The following is a 21052-nucleotide window of genomic DNA, read 5'->3' as shown; positions in this document are numbered from 1 at the left end:
ACCCCAGTTGTATACAGCAGCGGTGCATTCCAGCGTTGGGGGGTTTGGGTCTGTAAACCCCAGTTGTATACAGTAGCGGTGCCTTCCAGCGTTTGGGGGTTTGGGTCTGTAAACCCCAGTTGTATACAGTAGTGGTGCCTTCCAGCATCTGGGGGTTTGGGTCTGTAAACCCCAGTTGTATACAGTAGTGGTGCCTTCCAGCGTCTGGGGGTTTGGGTTTGTTTTTAAGATGTTTCTCAGGCAGTGATAATTCAGAGTTTTGTGGCATTTTGTCCGTTTAAAAACATCTAGTGGAGAAAACAAAGACCTGATCTCATCTCATCCATGTAGTAACTGTGCTTCCTCTTTAAAATACACAGCGTCCCCTCTAAGCCGACTGGGAGTTCAGTACTTATCTAGGAAGCATGTGCCTCTGAGGAATGTCTAAGCCACCGGGCCACACAGGTCACAGGGCACTGCTGGAAGAGATCCGGGAATCCACCTCAGAGAAAAGGTGTCTCTTCCGGAGCACAACACCATGCAGAGTCATTTTCAGTATTATTAATCCATTCTTACAGTTGAAATTGAAAGTATTTATACATAGTTGCTAGTTTTGTAAGATCAAAAGATTGCAGTTAGGAAAAAAAGAGATCAGAGTTATCTTGTTTTGTCAAAATAAGTATTAAAGTAATTAAGAAACACAAATACCAATAATTGCCTCAAAAATAAATACTTACGTTTTTTATTACATCTGTTTTTGTAAAACTTCCCAATAACACAAGATAGTGTCAGTGAAAAACAGAAAAATCCAGTTATCTTCTGTAATAAGTATGTAGTCTCTTTTTTAATAGAATACCAGAACTCCACTGTCTTTGTGAAGGAGCCCTGGTGGCACAGTGGTTAAACACTCAGCTAGGATCCAAAAGGTTCACACCCACCAGCCACTCCACAGAAGAAGATGTGACAGTCTGCGTCCCTAAAGATTACGGCCTTGGGAACCCTGTGGGGCAGTTCCACTCTGTCCTGTAGGGTCACTATGAGTCGGAATTGACTCGGCGGCAGTGGGGGTATTTTTTTTTTTTTTTTTAATCTTTGTGAGAGCAATCTCATCTTTCTGAACATTTAATCTTAATAGTAAAAAGCAATGATAGGTGTTATTCTTAAGATTTGCCTTTTTCTCTTACTAGAAAGGATTAACCAAGTTAATGGTGCAGATAAGACAGAAATATTTAACTTCCTCAGACAGACATGTACACACTTTCACAGGTGGGAGTTATGATGTTCCTGACTGAACTCCCTTGACAGCATATGAGTCTGTTAAATACCAAAATATAGAATACTTTACTTTTTCAAATAGAATTTCTTTTTACAAAATTCTGTAATTCATATTTTGAACGCATTCAGACTGGGCCTCCCGTGAATTATGCAAATAGGGAAAAGTTTCTCTAAACACATTAAATCTCAAGACCCCAGGGATGTACTTAAGTTTCTTCCTTGTGGTCCCTGCCTGGTGAGAGCAGCCTGCTTTTCAGATCAGGATTATAGTGCAGATAGCGGGCACCCCTGGTCCATGAGGTCTGAATTGTGGCTTGAAACCATTTTGCATCCTATGGTATGTGATTTCCAAAGTGCTTTCTCCTAAAATGTTCTCTCTTGCAGACTTGAGCCATCTGGTAACTTGGAACTGTTTTTCTATTTTTTACCTGCCTTCGTTTGAGAGATCTGTATTATTCTTTATCTATCAGGGATGAAGGATGTTGCTTTCACTCCACAGTTTTCTGTTCTTCCTGTTGGATGTTGTATAAGTATACGCAACGTGTCCGTTTTCCAGTTCTCAGAATGATCTGTATGTACTTGGGTTGTATTAATCAATAAAGTCATGGCCATTGGGACATACTGATTGGAAGTGGGTGACAGTACTACTCACACGTCTCTCTCTGTGAGTGTCAGACGCCATTTCTGACTCGCATTAACAGAGGCCGGCTTCTCAGGTCCTGGCGTTTCATGTCAGGTTCTTAGTATGAGGAGGAGAAGGGGGTGCGTATGTTTCCTTTCAGTTTTGTGACGTTCATCCTATTTTCTCTTTTGTTTGTTTTATGTTACGTTGTCCCATTTCAGGAGCAATTATGTTTGCCTCTCCACATTTTAGAAGAGAAAGGTCTGAGCCAGGTTGCAGTGACGGTCCAGGCTCTCCTGGAACTTGCCCCGCCCAAGCCACAGCAGCACCACTTCTCTGCTATTTAAGGACCCCTGGCCTTGGGGTGTGGCCTGGCCAGACCAGGATAAGGACACCGTGATTGCTGCTGCCAGCCACCTGCTTAAACAAAGCGCTGATGTGTTCTTAGAAGGGACTGTTCCCAAGATTCCTAACAGGAATGTTTTGCTTCATTTCTCCATTTTAGGGGAGGTTATATCAGTTTCCACTGAACTTTTTTTTTTTTTTTAATCAAGACACGGTTTTCTCAAAGAAACTTAATTCTGTCAATTTTGAAAAAAATTCTGTCATTAGCGAGAATCCAACACCGAAGCCTAAACTGGCTGTGCCTTCTTCAGTGGTAGGCCTAGCTCATGTACCGGAAAGAATATCTCCCTCAGAAGGGTATTTACTTCTCTTGAAGGCACTGACATGCTATTACTTTTTTACCTGTTTCCAAACTAGGTTGTTTATTAGAATCTCCTGGAACATTTGTTAAAATGCAGATTCTAAGTAAGTAGGTTTGGGGTGTGGCCTGGGAATCTGAATTTTTCCACAAACATTTCAGGTGTTTTTTCATATAGCAGAGACCACTGTTCTAGACTAGTATTTGTATGGTTTTGAGGGTAATGCCCCAGGGTGTTTTTCAGCCACGTTGAAAATCAAAAGGTATATTATGGCTATTTGGACTGTTCTGTCAAAGACAAAACAAAAAAGCCTGTAGAAGGCTTCAGGCTTAAGATTTTGCATAGTAAAACATTGGAACAAATACGTTTGTATTTAAGGTCAGTGTCCAAGGCCTCGCCCCACTGCAGTCCAGCACCGCTTCCCCGTTTTTGTAGAGGATGGTTCTGTGTATCATCCTGCCGTTATGTAAACGTTATAAACAAGCACTCCGCACACAGGCTCCCAGTGCCTAGGCTGGTTCCGGGCCCTACGCTGCCTCATGGTATTGACTGCATCGAGCCACCCCCACCCCTGCCCTCTGCTGCTCCCAGGACTCGGACGTGCTCAGTCCCAGCAGATCCACTTCCACGTCCCCAACTCATGGAAAATGATGAAAACAAAACAAAAAGCAACAAAGGGAAAGCCAGGTTTCTTCTACTTTGTTCAGGTAACTGCCAGTTCCTGTGGCTGAATTAAAGCACTGAGGGCATTTTAAAAACGGCTTCCTGTCTGTGCCACTAGCGCTCCTGGCGCCGCTGGTGCTTTACGTACTGAATGTGGGTGGAGTGAAGGGTCCAGGGCCTCATGGCGCACAAAGCAGGGAGCCCTCTGTTCAACTTTACGCCCCTTGGGTTTTTCTTCCTCTTTATTTTGAACCCCTTCTGGTTGTCAGTGATACCTTTTGGTATTCACCGCCTTTGTAAACCAAATAGTCAAGATGCTACAAGTTCCCTAGGTTTTGTATTTTGGTTAACTGTTCTGGATTTTCTTTAACAATGCCTGTATTTGAGTATAAAGTTATCCCTATTTTTATCACGTAAACGCAGTAACTAAAAGTAGCTTTGGATAAAATCATGTTGGGTATCTCGTCAAAACGTTTTCGCCTTGTTTTAGCAGAGAAACAAAGTTTATCAGAACACTTTGTCCACATTTAAAATTATATAACAAAACATCTGAACTCGAAAGCCCAATGCTGCAGGGTCCTCAAGGAACAAAAGTAACAGTGTCAACAATGTCTTGTAAATGTTTAGAACCAGACCCCATTATATTTACAGCTCTGAACAGACCCATACGGCCTGTTCAGAATTTAGCTGGTATGTTTGTTTCCCACTAGTAAACATTAAGCCACAATCCAATCTCCAGATCGTAGCCACCTGAAATGCAACTCAGCAAGGGACAGGACTATCGGTCACAGATTGTGCAAGGAATCGTTCCAGAAGACATTATATAATGCCATACTTGCAATATTTGAAACTGATTTTCCCACAGGAATAAATGAAAAGTAGGATTCAAGTTATTTCAAATTGTGCACAAAGTATGAAACTTTATTAATGTTTTTTTTTTTAATCAAACTAATTCAAATTTGCGTTTGAATTGTTAGAAGAAATTGTGTACAATTTTGGTTGATAACAAAAGAAAAATATCAAATGTATTTATATGTCAAGATGTAAGAACAAATCATGTCTTTTGTTGAAGAATTTCTGTATTTTGTGTTTCGTATGTACCTTTTTTTTTTCCTGGAAAGAAAAATTCAGTGTAACATTTACACCTTGCCAGACTCCAGTTGACCTTTGTAATAGTCTCACCTGACCATCCAGGAGCTTCCTACTGAAACAGTGGCCTTCCCAGCACTAAAAGTGTGAGTGAAAAAAGGGTCAAGTGCCTACCCTGTCAACTCCGGAGAGTTTAATAAGTCAGCAGGTTTCCACACCATCAAACTCATGAGCCGTAGCACTCTAAACCAATTTTCTCTTGTAATAACTGGGTCTGGAAACAAATCATGGAAGAAGTTGCTGTTGTTAGTTGCCGTCAAGTCAGTTCTACTCATAGTGACCCTATATACAACAGAACACTGCCCAGACCTGCATTATTCTAATTGTTGCTGTGTTTGAGCCCATTGTTGTAGCCACTGTGTCAGCCCAATTCGTTGAGAGTCTTTCTCTTTTTTACTGCTCCTCTACTTTACCAAGCATGATGTCCTTCTCCAGAGACTGATCCCTTCTGATGTCACATCCAAAGTATGTAAGACGAAGTCTGGTCATCCTCCCTTCTAAGGAGCATTCTGGCTGTACTTCTTTCAAGACCAATTCGTTCATTCTTCTGGCAGTCCATGGTGTATTCAGTATTCTTTACCAACACTGTAATTCAAAGGCATCAGTTCTTCTTTGGTCTTCTTTATTCATTGTCCAGCTTTCACATGCAATTACCATGGCTTGGGTCAGACGCACCTTAGTCCTCAAGGTGACATCTCTGCTTTTCAACACTTCCAAGAGGTCTTTTGCAGCAGATTTGCCCAATGCAGTATGTCATTTTGCGTTTCTGACTGCTGCTTTGTTGGGCCATGGAAGGAGAAGTCTTTGTATTTGGCTAGCCACAGAATAGGAAAATGCTTAGTAATGGGTCATTGTCCTTAACAGCTTATTAAATACAACATTACAGCTAATCAAGGAGTCTGGTGTCTCTTACTTGCTACAGCTCAGCAGTGACTAATGTGTGGCTATGCTGATGAGTCTGATGAATTTTTAAAAATTAAGCGCTTAAATAGTTAAAGAAATGAAGGAAAACATGGATCTTTGGAAGCCTTTTTGTATACATATTGCAGTAAGGTGGTTTACAGCGTATTTCATCTTATTCAGAAAATGTTGTAAACATGTAAGTAGTAAAAGATTTTTTTAAAACATTGTCTTATATTTGTATGTCTGTAAATATATTGCATAAGTTCTAAATATAAATATGTCAATATCATGTATGTTATTTTAAATTGCCTGTATACTGCCTTACACATTGACATGAAAATAAAAGCCAACACTTCAGTAGCATGAAATAAAGGCTGATTTGAAAATGTGCATACCTAAAGTGTGGTTTCCTTGTCAAAGATGAATCAAGGAAAGGGTACTTAATTCCTTGAAGGAACATCAGTAGAAACTGGGTCGGCATAATCGGCCCTTGAGATGAGATTTTACTCCTAAGGAAGTACATATATCAGTGTTGCCCTTTATGTGGAGCTGGCGGTAAGGCTTAATTCATGAAGTACATCTGACTCATTAGAACAACTCTCAGAAATTATCAGCTGTGCTATAGGAAAGCCTTAGCATCCCAAGACATTCTGTTCTGATAAGCCAAAACAATAATGATTATCTTAGGCTGGGTTCTCTAGAGAAGCAAAACCAGTAAAGCATATAAATCTTTATATGCTTTATATCAAGGAAATGACTCACGTGGTTGTAGAGGCTGGGAAGTCCCAAGTCCGTGGGTCAGGCTGGAGGCTTCTGACTCATGTAGCTGCAGGGGCTGGCAAACCCAAGAGCAGCAGATCAGAGAGCAGGGCTCTTGCTCACAGGCCGCAGAGACCAACAAATGCCAAGATTGGCAGGTAAGACCACGGGTAAGCTGGTAGCTCAAGTCCCAAGAACCAGAGGTCGGATGAACAGGAGCCAGCCGCAGGATCCAGAGTGAGCAAAAGCCGCAAGCCCACCTAAATTGGATGTAGGCCACACCTCCAAGGAAACCCTTTCAACTGGCTACTCACAGCAGATCCCATCATGGAAGTGATCACATTATATCAGATCTCATCATAGAGGTGATCATATCTCTGTACTGTGACTACCAAAGTACATCATAACTGCCAAACCACTGAGAATCATGGCCCAGCCAAGCTGACACACAACAATTGCAATGACCCAGTGGACTCACTGTGTTTTAGTCAGTTGTTACTATGTGCCAGGCACAGGTTAGGTATTTCACATGCCTTATCTCTCCATGATAATACCCCAGAAGGCAGGAACTGTTGAGTAAGCAAAGCAGATACAGACCCTAGTGTCTCCGCTGTCGAAATTATCTCCAAACTAGACTTCCAGAAAACCTGTGCCCCCCACCACCACCATCTTTACTATTTGTGGGTTGTGCATCCTGACATCTCATTTCTATCTTATAATTTATACCCCTGCCTATTTCCCAGAAAAAAACTGAAGCAGCTTATAGTAAGATGGATGGATTCCATTCCATGCCACTCCTCCCCCAATAAAAACAAATGACAAATCTAAAAGGCAGGCAGGAGCTAACATTTATTAAAGTGTTACTGTGTATATATCATGCTAGACACTTTACAAATATCCTCTGATAAGCATTCCTACTGAACACTCTATTCACTTTTGCTCCTGAGGGTTTTTCTGCCATAGAGAAGCTGGATAAAATCCGAGTCAGGGACATGACAGGAATAACAGGTTTTAATGCATCTGTCATTGAGCCCATAAACATTCTTTCTGGCGAGAAACAGAAGAGCCTTTGCTCGAGCAAAATTTTATCAAAATATGAGGAAGCCCTAAATCAATGGTTAATCCTAATTCAGGGCTTGAAAACTAACATTAACAGGCACAGTGAGGAAACCAGGTGTCACCTGGGAATGTCCAAAAAAGAACCAACCTAGAGATACCTGTGGTAGTTAAAGATGTTTCTTACTCTCTTCAAGTCTTCTTTTCCATCTCCAAATTATCAGAGGAAAGGAGAAAAGAGAACTTGGTCACTTCTTGCCTCTCCGCTTCTCCTTGTCTTTGCCTTTACCCTTGGAGTCCTTGCTATCATCTTTCTCCTTCTTGGGCATCTTGAAAGAACCAATTTCATTCCTTATCACCGTGCCTCGCCACCAGGCTTGGAGCTGGAGGAGAGAGGGAGGGAGTGAAACATGTAGTATGCTTGACTGACAAGCTATATTCTTTCCACATGAGGGAATTGTTTTTTGATAAAATCACTTCTGAGTAATCATCTCTGCCTGGATGTGGACACGGATGTGATCAGGCAAGCTGTCACTCCAGCTGTGCTGGAGCCAGGGCGTGAGCCACGCACTCTGAGTTTCCCAGCAGTAGAGATAAAGGGAATCTGATGAGGTCAATTTTTCCTTTAAGCTTAGACACCTGACTTCCTTGTACTGCTGCCCTTGATAAATGCCATGTTTGGATATCTAGAACCACTTGATCCAAAACGAATGTTAGTTACCCGAGCCCAGGGCAAAAGCACTCAGTTCTGGAATGCCTGTATCATCCAGGTGACCTCAATGGACTTCCCGGTGCACTTCCTATCTTTAGTGATTAATTAGAGAATCAATACATCTCATTAAAAAAAAGAAAGATTTACATAGCTCTTTTGAGTATCTTACTTTTAAATACAACTGTTCAGAATACAGTCTGGGCTACTAATCCTTTTTAAGATCAGACTAAGCCCTAAAACGAGAATAGTCTGCCAGTTCTTTCGTTTTGGTTCTAAATCAAGGACTCCTGACAAATGGAAAATACAATAGGAGCTAGTAAATACTTGCTAATTATACATCTAAACCTCTCCTAATTTGGGTTTGGCATCTGGTCCTGAATGTACTTTCTTAATCCACCGCCCAGTATATAAGCCAGGCTGCCGTTGCCGGCAGGGTCTCAACAGATAACCCTCTTTTAGAGTGAAGGTCAGGCCTCCGGGTCACCGGTTCGGTCCAGCTGAGGTTCCTTCTGCATTACGCTTTTTCCAGCATCTGTGACTGCCTCAGCTAGACCTGCCAGTTTCATTATCACTAAAACACACGAGTTCATACGAAATTAAAATACCTCAACATTTTTTCTGAACTGCTGCTTCTCCCCTCCCGCTTTTTCAAAAAAGCTCTTTTATCATGCTAGACGCTTTACAAATATCCTCTGATAAGCATTCCTACTGAACACTATTCACTTTTGCTCCTGAGGGTTTTTCCACCATAGAGAAGCTGGATAAAATCCGAGTCAGAGACATGACAGGAATAACAGAGGTTTTTCAGAACCGAGCAGATAGCCTGGCTGAGTTATTAACAGGATTTTATGAAGCAGTAGGATAGTGAAAAGGATCCTTCTGTCAAGTGCTGTTCTGGCTTAGACATAGTATTTGGAAATTTGACTTCTGGGCGCAAGTCCTACGTTTTGCTTCCACTGCTAACCACCTGTTTTTTCCCCAGATTAAGAGCTGGGGGCATAACTGTCTCTCCACACCATGGACTGGTTTGGCAAATCCCACAATAAAAGGCTGTGCTTCCTCACAGACTGTGGTAAGCTGCCGTGTGGTTGATCATGAACGAGTTAAGCCAGCTATGGCACTGACGGGGCCCCACGTGCCAATTATGGCTTCCTACCTTTAAGGCGCTCCTTAACTCCAGGTCGTCCTGTTCTAGCTTCTTCCTGGTCTTCTCCTTTTCTACCCGATCCTCAATGATGACCTGTTCATACTCCCTTATCTGCAGAGACAGACATGAATCAAATATTACAGTATCCTCTTGGCGACACTGGGGGCCAGCCAGGCCTGCACTTTTAACATAAAATTTCAAAACACGCCAAATCTAAAGATGAACCAAAGAAAAGAAAAAGCTTATTGGATTCCTAGACTGTAAATATTCACATAATAACATTCTATTCACATGTGTTCCCAATATCTTTTCAGTTTGAATGATTCAAATTTAAGTTTTAAGATCTTTCGTAAAAATAACTAACTCTGTGATGTGTGATTCATGACCCTTCAAATAATGTGGGTTAAAAAAAAAAAATGTGCTGGAATGTACACGTACAAATAGCAGCCATCTTTTCAAAAGAGAGATTTGGGAAGGTCTGCACTTAGGCCATGATGAGTTCATAAAAGCTTTTTAGAGATCATCACTTACAAATTGTCTTCAGAGACCGTGAAGCAGTAGTAATAGTAGAACCTATCTCAAGGGGTTGTTGTGGGTTGTATATACTAAGTTATATGGAAAATACCACAAGAGCCTTGTCACAGAGTGAGTACCATGTAAGTGTTCGCTGCTGTCGTCATATCATTTAACATCCCACTGGTTTACAGGCGCACTTCCACTCTTTAAAAAGTAATGTTACCCAGCTACTGTAGCTCTACTTCCTTACCAGTTTTGCAAGGTCTTGAAGGTGTGCTAAATCACTGGCCTTCGCAGCTTTGAGAGCATTTAGTTCATTCTGTTTCATTTCTGTGTCCTTATCATATTTCTCCATCCAGAATTCCAGCTTCTCCTCAAGTTTCTATTTGGAAAGAACATTAAACACAACTTCCACCAAACACAATACAATATATATTGGATGATCCCATTTATTTAAGGTTTAAAAACAGGAAAAACTTATCTATGGTAATATAACTCAGAACAGTGGTTAGTATTGGGGGCAGGGACAGTTTATTGTTTGGGAGTGGGGGCTCGAGAAGTTTTCTGGGATGCTGTAAATGCTCTCTATATTCCCATCTAGGTAGTTAGCGGCCCTGGTGGCGCAGTGGTTAAGCTTTTGGCTGCTAACCAAAAGATCAGCGGTTCGAATCCACCAGCCACTCCTTGGAAACCCCATGGGGCAGTTCTACTCTTGTCCTATAGGGTTGCTACAAGTTGGAATTGACACGATGGCAATGGGTTTTATTGGTTAGATACATAAATATTCATCAAACTATACGCTTAATATTTGTACGCTTCACTGTGTATATGTTGTTCCCCTGCCCCCATTGCCTTCGAGTTGGTTCCAACTCATAGCAACCCTATAGGACAGAGCAGAACTGCCCCCAGAGGGTTTCCAAGACTATAATTTTTACAGAAGCAGACTATCACATCTTTCTTCTGTGGAGCAGCAGGTGGGTTTGGACTGCTGACCTTTTGATTCGCAGCCAAGCACTTAACCACTGCACCACCAGGGCTCCTTTGTGTATGCTATTACTCAATTTAAAAGTAGGGGGGAAAGGGCCTTCCAGATGTCTAGATCAGGGAAGTTGCAGTAAAGAGGAAAGGTAGAAAATGCTGAAGGGTAAGGAATAGCATCAGACATCTCTGACTGACAGCACTAGATATTAGTCAGACAGGGCACACTGTCTTCAAAATTCTAAAAGAAAAGAAGACTCCATACGTAGCCAGTCTAGCAAGGATGTACCCTGGCAAAGGAAAACGAAAGAGATATCTATAGAAATGGAAGGGTACCCAGTGAAATACATAGCTAGGCTAATAATATATTAACATATTTTAATCATAATCTGGAAGTAAAATTCCAAACAAGGCAGAGAACAGATTGCCTAGGTTCAGATCCCAGCCTAGGCACTCAAATAAGTCTGCTGACAAGCCTCAGTTCACTTGTCTATAAGATGGAGATAATAACAGTACAAATCGCAAAGAGTTGTGAGGATCAGATGAGATAATCTGCGTAAGGCACACAGCACAAGGCATAGGTATGCAATGAATGGCCTCAGCATGGAACGTAAGAGAGGGGGAGAAGAGAAAAGTGATATAAACTCTAGACTTAAGAGAAAGAAAAAAGTCAGTGTGAATATGTATGTATAAATTATAAGGGTTACCATTAACGGAATAGAAACATACAACCACCAGACGCCTAGAGTGCGGACCTCAAGGGTGGGACACTGAGAGGTGGTTTAGATGGTTCATAGACTCTTGTCACCAATCATTCTGATTAAGTTAGAGAGAACATGTCAGTTTGCTGTCTTTAACACCTGTCATGGATTGAATTATGTCCCCCAAAATGTGTGTATGAACTTGGTTAGGCCATGAGTGGCTGTCCTCCATTGTGTGATCTTCCTATGTGATGTCAATCATATCATCTCTGCCTGTGGTTAAAAGGGTTAGGATTGGATGTAACGCTCTTGCTCAGGTCACCTCCGGGATCCAATGTAAAGGGAGTTTCCCTGGGGTGTGGCCTGCAGCACCTTTTCTCTCTCTAGAGACAAAAGGAAAAAAGGAAGCTAGCAGAGAGTGGGGACCTCATACCACCAAGAAAGCAGCACCAGGAGCAGAAGGTATCCTTTGGACCTGGGGTCACTGCACCTGAAAAGCTCCTCGACCAGGGGAAGATTGAGGACAAGGAGCTTCCTCCAGAGCCGACAGAGAGAGAAAGCCTTCCCCTCGAGCCGACACCCTGAATTTGGATTAGACTGTGAGAAAATAAATTTCTCTTTGTTAAAGCCGTCCACTTGTGGTATTTCTGTTACGGCAGCAGCCAGATGACTAAGATAACACCTTTCTCTCTCTCCCTCTCTTTTTTTTTGGTTTAACAAAGAGAGAACAGGCTCTGGGCAGGCAAGAGGGTCTGGCTAAAATGTAATAAAATTGTTTGGTATTTATTATACCTCTATGTTAACTCTTTGTGGCAAACAATACTAGTTTTCGTTTTATGGTAATGATATAAACTCTTCATTTAAAAGAAATGGATTGAGTTATTTAGGTGAGTAAGGAGGTAGAAAATATTAAGTAATAAGCACAGGGTGGTATGCAGTTATTTTTAAAAAACTATAAAAGTGGTATGTAAATGACTAGAGTTTACATTAGAGAGCAAAAACACTGAGCAATAAAAATTCAGTCATTCCAAGAAAAGTGAAAGAAACAATCCAAGAAAAGTTAAAGCAAAACATATTAAGTACATAAATAAAATTACAATAAAAATAAATTTGGGTAAGTTTTCCTATCCAAGAAAGAGCTTCTCAGATTGGGTTTTTTGTTTATCTGTCTGTTTTACTCCAGCTATCAACTATTTATAAGAACCACAGCTAAAACAAAATAAGCAAAACAAAAAGAAAGTAGGTTTGGCAATTAATAGCTGGCAAAATAGAATCAAGCCAAAAATAATTAAATGGAACAAAAAGGAATGCTTCATAATGGTAAAAGACACAACTTATTAAGATATTACAAGTACAAACCTTTATATCTCTAATAACATATTTTAGAAGATACAAAGCAAGAATTATTAGCAGTACAAGAAACTGACAAATCCACAATCGTTTCTGGAGATTTTATCCCTCTGAAATCAACAGCTCAGGGGGACCAAAATAAGTAAGAGTATGAAGAATTTTAATAGCATAATTAATCAGCTGGATTAATAGACATTTATACAGCTTTATGAGGAACTCTGGTGGTGCAGTGGTTAAGTGCTCAGCTGCTAACTGAAAGGTTGGTGGTTCAAGCCCGCCAGCTGCTGCGGAGGAGAAAGATGGGGCAGTCTGTTTCCGCAAAGATCACAGCCTTGGAGACCTTACGGGCCGGTTCTGCTCTGGCCTTAGGAGTTGGAATAGGCTTCACCACAACCAGAAACCCTGCTGGTGGTGTGGTTAGGTGCTATGGCTGCTAACCAAAGGGGTGGCAGTTTGAATCCACCAGGTGCTCCTTGGAAACTGTATGGGGCAGTTCTACTCTGTCCTGTAGGGCTGCTATGAGTCAGAATCGACTCGACGGCACTCGGTTTTTTTTTTTTTTTGGTTTTCACTACAACCAGTTTGGTTTTTCAGTTATACAGCTTTATATCTAATAGAATACACATTCTTTTCAAACACCTATTGAATATACGCATACCCTGATTATATACCCCAAACCAAACCCATTGCCATCGAGTTAATTCTGACTCATAGTGACCCCATAGCAACCCTATACGACGGAGCGGAACTGTCCCCATAGGGTTTCCAAGGCTGTAATCTTTATGGAAGCAAGCTGCCAAGTCTCTCTCTGGTGAGTTGGCTGGTGGGTTCAAACCACTGACCTTTTGGCTAGTAGTTGAGTGCTTAATCTCTGTACCACCAGGGCTCCTTCTCCCGAGGATACAGTAAGCTCCAATAAGAGCTCAAATTCCAGTGAGCATTTATCTTACACTTCACGTTCTCAGACCACAATGCAAAACAATAAGAATATAACCCTCAAAGGGTTATGAAGTTCACAGTGCAAACACCCAAGGCTTGTTGCCAGCAATCGAAAGACAGCCTATACTCTTCCCTTACCAACTCCATCTGCTTGTGCATTTAAGTAACACCCTTTTAAATAACTCTTGGGTCAAAAAGGAAGTAACAAATTATAGACTACAAATTATCTGGAAAGGAAAGACAATGTAAGTATTATATATCAAAACTTGTAGGTTATAGCTAAACAGTGCTCAGAAAGAAAATAAATTGGCTTACATGCATTTATTAGGAAATTATAAAGGTTGAAAATAAATGAATTCAGTATTTAAGAAACTAGACAAATCTAGACAAATAATCATAAAAATAATCTCAAAGAAAGTGGAATAATTACTCAAAGCAAAAAATCAATGTGACGAGGAAAAAAAGCAGATTTGCTTAATAAAACTAAAAGGTGGTCTTTTATAAAGACCAATAAAATGGCCAAACCTTTGACAAGTTTGAGGAAGAGAAAGAAGCTACACATTTAAAAAGCATAAAGAATGAAAAAGACAATAAAACTACAGAATTAAAGGAAATTTAAACATTATATGAAACTATACAGCATAGCTTTATAGTAATAAATTTGAAATCAATGTTAGATGAAATGGATTATTTTCTAGGAAAAACATGAATGCCAAAAATTTCAGAGGTCAGTAATTATTTTTTAAAAAATTTTAAAGGTAGCCAAATATCTACCTCTAAAATACATATCCAGTGGAAACAAACCAGATGTCCATTAACAGACGAATGAATAAACAAAACGTGGCCTACATATACAATGCAATACTATTCAGCCACAAAGAGAAGTGAAGTTCTGATACGTGTTATAAATGGATGAACCTTGAAAACACTATGCTGAGTGAAATAAGTCAGTCATGAAAGGACAGATTCTGTATGATCCCATTTACAGAAAATATCTAGAATAGGTGGAAGCATAGAGACAGAAAGTAGATTAGTGGCTACTAGAGGTTATGGATGAGTTGGAATCGACTTGACAGCAGCGGGTTTGGTTTTTTTTGGGAGGGAATGGGGAGTTATTGCTTAATGGATACAAAGCTTCTGTTTGGAACGATGAAAAAGTTTTGGAAATAAATGGTTGTAGTGGTTGCACAAAGGAGCCCTGGTGGTTCAGTGGCTAAGCACTTGGCTGCTAACTGAAAGGTCAGTGGTTCGAACTCACCAGAGGCTCGGAGGGAGAAAAGACCCAGCACCTGCTCCTGTAAAGGTCACAGCCTAGGAAACCCTGTGGGGCAGTTCTACCCTGTCATATAGGGTCTCTATGAGTCAGAAGTTGTCAAGGATTTCATTTTACTTGGATCCACAATCAACGCCCATGGAAACAGCAGTGAAGACATCAAATGATATACTGCACTGGGCAAATCTGCTGCAAAAGACCTCTTTCAAGCGTCGAAAACCAAAAATGTCACCTAAGATATGCTTGACCCAAGCCATGGTATTTTCAACCATTTCATGTGCATGTAAATAAGGAAAACCGAGGAATAACTGATACCTTTGAATTATGGTGCTGGCGAAGAATACTGAACATACCATGGACTGACAGAAGAGCGAACAAATCTGTCTTGGAAGAAGTACAGCCAGAAGGCTCCTTAGAAGCGAGGATGGTGAGACTTAGTCTTATGTACTTTGGACGTAAGTTAGAGGGTCAGCAAAAAAGAAGACCCTTAACGAGATGGACTGACACGATACTTGCAACAGTGGGCTCAAACACAGCAGCGACTGTGAGGATGGCGCAGGACCGGGCAGCGTTTCGTTCTGTTGTACACTGGGTCGCTATGAGTTGGAGCCAACTCGACGGCACCTAACAACAGTAATGTGAGTCGGAATCGACTTGACAGCACACAACACAGTGGTTGCACAATATTGTGACTATATAGATATAAAATATATATATATATATAATAAAGATACCCATATAAGATTGTTTGAATTTTACCAAGTTTCAAGGAACAATCTCTATGTTAAATTTTAGGTTTCATCACAGAAAAAGATGGAAAGTTTCCCAGCTCATGCCACCAGGCTAGCGTAACTGTTAGCAATATGACAAAGCACTAAAAAATGTAATCTATAGGCTCACCTCATGTATGCAATACATAAATACAAAATTTAAAAATCAAATCGAACAGTCTATAAAAATTTATATTTTATGACTAAGTAATGTTTAGCCCAAGAATTTAAAGATGGCTAACATCAGGAAATCTATTAATGGATTTTACTTCATTAACATTTTAAAGGAGAAAAAAAACTATATCATCTCAATGGAGGGAAAAAAATCCATCTGATAAAATTGAATACTCATTCCTGATTTAAAAAAAAAAAAACCCATATTTGCCAGTTACTGATTTATTCTTTCTCAGCTCCAAATTCACCCTTCGCCACCCTGCTTTGTGAAACCGGATCCTATAAACATTGCTCTTTTGCCAGCTGGCACAATGTGAAGCTTTGTCAGTAGAGGGCGCTGGAGGGACATGGCATGAGGGGCGTCTCCCCTTGGCTCCGATGCGCTTCCTCTATTCTTATTTCTAGGGCAGGCTGGTGGTAGGCATGTAGGACACCCCGTGGCATGCCCTCACCAATAAGTTTTACTGACACCCCAGCAGGAAGATTCTTGCTTGTTAAACACAGTTCCCAGTTCCCTGCTTGCCAGCCTTTTCCCAGCAGCTGCGAGCCAATTCTGGCCGAGGGGAACCCAGCAAACATCTCTGCCATCCAGTGGGCCACAGCCACACCCTCTCCGACAAGGTCTGAATCTTTGCCTTGGGAAGTATCTCTCCCCACTTCCAAGTTTATTCTGTCCTTAGATACTGTTTAGCCCTAGTATGTTCTTTAGAGTTCTCTTTTTTCCCTTCTTAGTAGCTATCCTTTGTTACCAGGTAATACACCTACTCCTCACTTATTGACTATTTTTGTTATCTGACATTTTGCATTTACAACAATATTAAAAAATCTACCATCCGACTATTTTGTGCATTAACAACATACATGGGGCAGTAACAAACACTGAGGTGCAAGGAGAGAGTAATGCTGGCTGTGGTGATTAAGGTTATGTGTCAGCTTGGCTGGGCCATGATTCTCAGTGGTTTGGCAGTTATGTAGTGATGTCATTTGGCAGTTACGTAATGATATAATTTGGCAGTTATGTAATGATGTAGTCATCCTCCTTTTTGTGATCTGATGTGGTTATCTTCCATTTTTGTATAACACTGATTTTTACGTAACGACCTGATCTTTGGACCCTAACCACATCGATAACTGAGAACTGGGTGTAATCCTTTATAGTAAATTTTCCCTGTTCAAATTACTGGTGCAATTTATGTTACCTGACTGAATGCTTAATGATACAGAATTGGTACTAGAAATGGGATTTATCTCCTATCTTCCAGGTCACATGTCATACTAAGGCCTGTGTTACTTCCTGTTCATTAGATACAGCCAGCATAATGTCATTAATGTCATGGACCACTATGATGTTTTGTGGACAGTCAAAGTGATCAATACCTCTGCAGACTATATTATGGCAACAAATAGTAGAATCAATCGACAGTCTTGATGTGAGACTGTAAAGGTGTACTGTTGGCCCTGCCAGGTAAAAGCAAACTGGTTCTGTTGGTTTTTGCAAATTGGTCTGGAGACAAGGGCTTTGGTCAGGTCAACAGCTGCATACAAGTGCCAGGGGACATGAAGATTTGCTCCAGTAAAGACATTACATATGGAACAGTAGCTAAAATTGGAGTCACTACATGATTATATTTACAACAGTCTGTATTCATTCCCCAAGATACACTCGACTTCTGCACAGGCCAAACAGTTGAGTTACATGATGTCTTACTTATCTAGTACTGCTGTCACAGAAATACCACAAGTGAGTGGTTTTAATGAACGGGAATTTATTTTCTCAGTGTTTAGGAGACTAGAAGTCTGAATTTAGGGCACTGACTCTACAGGAAGGCTCTCTCTCTGTCAGCTCTGGGAGAAAATCCTTGTCTCAGCTTCTCTAGCCCCAGCATTTCTCAGTTCCTTGGTAATCTCTACATGGCATTTATCTTTTCCCCATTCATACTTGCTTTTCTGTGCCTAACCTACTCTTTTTATATCTCAAAAGTGATTAAATTTAAGACATACCCTACACTGATATGGCCTTATTAACAACACAAAGAAAAGCCTGTTCCCAAATGGGATCACATCCACAGGTATAGGGGTTAGGATTCTAACACATAATTTGGGGGGGGACATAATTCAATCCGTAACACTGCAGTTCCCCAGGGGTACAGTATTGCTTCTGATTTACTGTCCTGGAGGGGAGGGGAAATTCCAGAGGCTTCAACTTAGCCCTTCCTACCATAACAGCCCTCACCCCATGAGTCAGAGGGCCAATTCAGAAATTCTGTCAGTTGTTAGGTATACCTATTCCAAGTAACCACAGGGTGGGTCTATAGAAAAAATGGGCCCACAGTGTGGAAGACTTGAGTTAAGACTACATCTATCACCTGACCACTATAATTCCCATTTTGACTAGAGAGCCACAATGCTGTTTTGAGTTCCCAGGAATTGGCGTCTATTCAGAGGCAGTGTTTGGTAATCCCCCAAAAGTCAGGGCATTTTCTTTCCCCCAGTGCACAGTCACTCAAATAAGTGGCCACAGGTTCCTGTGGGTAATGCTTAGAGGACTATTTGCAGTATATCCCTGTAGCAATGCTGCAAGGTCCATCCTCAAGGGTCCATCCAAGGGGACCCCCCCCCTTCACTCAAGGGGCTCTGGGTTGTGAATTGACTTAGTTCTGGAAATTGGCTGAGAGGGCGTGACTCTCCATTGTGGTGACAAAAATTAGGTTTTTGGCTACCAGATCTGACTTTTTTTCTGTTATATAGATCAAGCAATGCTTTAACTGGCTGGCTATTTTGTTTCTAGGGATACTGTGACTAATTAGCCATTGCCAAAGATTCCTGTGGGCCAAGGAATTCTGATAACAAGTACATCTCGGCTGCCCCTAAACACGTCCACCCTGACTTTGGGCGTTAAGTGCTACAGCTTGGCCTCTGGCACTTTAGGATCCCATTATCCCCACTGAAATCACACAGCCCATCTCAGTGACAATATCCTTCATCCTCCTATCTTGCTTACAAAGAAGAACAACTACAGAGCTTTTCAAAGATGCAGGTGCTTCCCTCATTAACATATTTCTCAAAGACTTAGTAAAAGAACTGTCATCTGGACCCTCCCATAGAATCTAGTAGAGGGGGCTGGTGGTAGATATGCCTGTTGCAAACTATAAATCCACTCCAACATGCCTGTTATGGATTGAATTGTGTTCTCCCAAAATGTGTGACAACTTGCCTAGGCCATGATCCCCAGCATTATATGACTGTCCACCATTTTGTCATCGGATGACATTTTCCTATGCCTTGTAAATCCTACCTCTGTGAAGTTAATGAAGCAGAATTAGAGGCAGTTATGTTAATGAGGTGCGACTGTATCTACAAGATTCAGTTTTGTCTTAAGTCAATCTCTTTTGAGATATACAAAAGAGAAGCAAGCAGAGAGACAGGGGAGGGGAACCTCATATCACCAAGAAACAAGACCCAGGAGAATAGCACGTCCTTTGGAGCCAGGGCCCCTGCGCTAAGAATCTCCTCAACCAGGGAAGATTGATGACAAGGACCTTCCCCCACAGCCAACAGAGAAAGAAGGCCTTCCCCTGGAGCTGGATCCCTGAATTCAGACTTCTAGGCCCCTAGACTTTGAGAGAATAAGTCTCTCCTTGTTAAAGCCATCCACTTGTGGTATTTCTGTTATAGCAGCACTTGATGGCTAAGACATGCCTATGTCCCTAAATCTCTGGATTCTCTCCTCCACATCATATCCGGGAAGCTGTGGAATCTCCACCTCATTAAGCATAGGCCACTGTTGAGTTCATGTTTCAGTTCACCGACCAAATGAACTGTTAGAGTCACATCCTGCTGCATGGATTAACACACTAAATCCAGAAATTTCTACTAACTACATCCATATCAATGAATTTGGTCCAATCTAGTGTTATAAGTTCACCTTCAATAATCTAACACTCTTAGAATCCATTGCCACATGTTTCCCTGGTTTCTGCCGATATTAGCAAAATTCTGCAATTCTTTTGGTGCATAAACTATTTCCTTTTGAGCCATACTGTGTTCCTGTCCCCCTGGAAAATGCTCAGATTTGACCCTAATTATGGATCCAGTGGCAATAGGGGTGGTTGTACTGGGTCTTGAGAATGAGGATCCCTTTTCAATGCATCTGCCCAGATGTAGTTATCACAGGATTTTCAGGCAAAGGACAACTAGCTTCCTCAGACAAGGGAGGGCAAGCTACTTCCACTAGCAAGGGAGACTTAGAGACTGGGAGCTCAGGGCTGTAGTTCCACCTGAGTTCAAGCACATGTTCTCATTTCAAGTTTCAGGATCCCATTCTTGCCCAATGAGTGCCCTAACCTGTACATGAAAAACTTGGCAAGGCTATAAATTCCAGTGTGATCCTGACTGGAACATCATTAAAACCAAGAATAGGGAAACGACGTCCCATTATCACTACTACTATTCAATAGTACACTTGACATTCTTGAATAAGCCAAGAAATGGAAATAGACATTTAAATAATGAAAAGGAAAACATAAAATTATTATTTTTGTAGTAAATATGATTTGCTACCTAGAAAATCCAAATCAACTGGAAAACCACTAGAATTCATATGAGAGGACATAAGAAATCTAGATCAATATACAAAAGTGAATAGCCTTCTGATATACCATGTACTTAAAGACATGTCCAAGAATGTTTACTACAGAATTGTTACAACAGCCCAAATTTGAAAACAATCTAAATGTTCACTGATGATTAACTACATTTTGGTATGTCCTCACTATAAAATATAACAGTTGTGCTGATATAGAAACCCTTAAAGATAAAGTAAATTTTAAAAAACAACAAAACAGAGCCTGGAACAGTATTTATCATATGATCCCATTTATGTAAAAAATAAATAATAGAAACATGTATGTTTTAGGTACATATGTTGTTTGTTAGCAACCCCATGTGACAAAGCAGAACTGCCCCATAGGGTTTTCTTAGCTGCAATCTTTATGGAAGCAGACTGACAGGTCTTTCTCCCATGTTGTCGCAGGGTGGGTTTGAATTGCCAACCTTTCGGTTAGCAGCCAAGCCCTTAACCATTTGTACCACCAGGGCTCCATTAGGTACATAAACATGTATGTAAATGAAAATAAAAATTTTAACAAAATTGTTAAACGTGTTTACCTTTGGAAAGGGAAGTGGTTAAGTGAGACTTTCACTTTTTTTAAACTATGTATTTCTGTACTGTTTGCAATTTTTCATTAAAAAAGTATTTACGTATTGCTTGTATAATTGGGCCGAAGATCTTGGAAACACTGACTTCATCATCAGAGGGTGTCACCTGTGTGCAGAAGGATACCTTTCTCTGAGACCTCTGCTTATTTGAAAGCTTACTTGGGG

At 40.9% G+C, this 21052-nt stretch overlaps 2 protein-coding genes across 11 annotated transcripts in view; one reads left to right on the top strand and one right to left on the bottom strand.

The window, feature by feature from the left end:
- LRCH3 (leucine rich repeats and calponin homology domain containing 3) overlaps positions 1 to 5685 on the top strand; it is a 120730-nt gene extending 115045 nt beyond the window's left edge. For all 3 annotated transcript variants that reach the window (XM_049879068.1, XM_049879088.1, XM_049879021.1), the window contains one exon: positions 2098 to 5685. In XM_049879068.1, coding sequence (XP_049735025.1) covers positions 2098 to 2223 — 126 coding nt within the window. In that variant the 3' untranslated portion in view covers positions 2224 to 5685. The remainder of the gene's footprint in view (positions 1 to 2097) is intronic.
- IQCG (IQ motif containing G) overlaps positions 1 to 21052 on the bottom strand; it is a 63472-nt gene that overhangs the window by 12321 nt on the left and 30099 nt on the right. For 4 of the 8 annotated variants that reach the window (XR_007516640.1, XR_007516642.1, XR_007516647.1 and 1 more), the window contains 4 exons: positions 9736 to 9867; positions 8979 to 9080; positions 7272 to 7493; positions 5680 to 6623 (listed from right to left, as the gene is read on the bottom strand). Coding sequence is in view for 1 of the 8 variants with exons in the window: in XM_049879143.1 (XP_049735100.1) it covers positions 7359 to 7493; positions 8979 to 9080; positions 9736 to 9867 (369 nt within the window). In the remaining 7 variants the exon portion in view is untranslated. Of the gene's footprint in view, positions 1 to 5679; positions 6624 to 6651; positions 7494 to 8978; positions 9081 to 9735; positions 9868 to 21052 lie in introns of those variants that run through there. The other 4 variants (XR_007516641.1, XR_007516646.1, XR_007516644.1 and 1 more) reach the window with 4 other exon arrangements.

The sequence above is a fragment of the Elephas maximus genome, chromosome 1 (assembly GCF_024166365.1).
Source record: "Elephas maximus indicus isolate mEleMax1 chromosome 1, mEleMax1 primary haplotype, whole genome shotgun sequence".
Classification (NCBI taxonomy): Eukaryota; Metazoa; Chordata; class Mammalia; order Proboscidea; family Elephantidae; genus Elephas; species Elephas maximus.
Note: the sequence above shows the minus strand (reverse complement) of the source record. Positions and strands in the feature narration are given on the sequence as shown.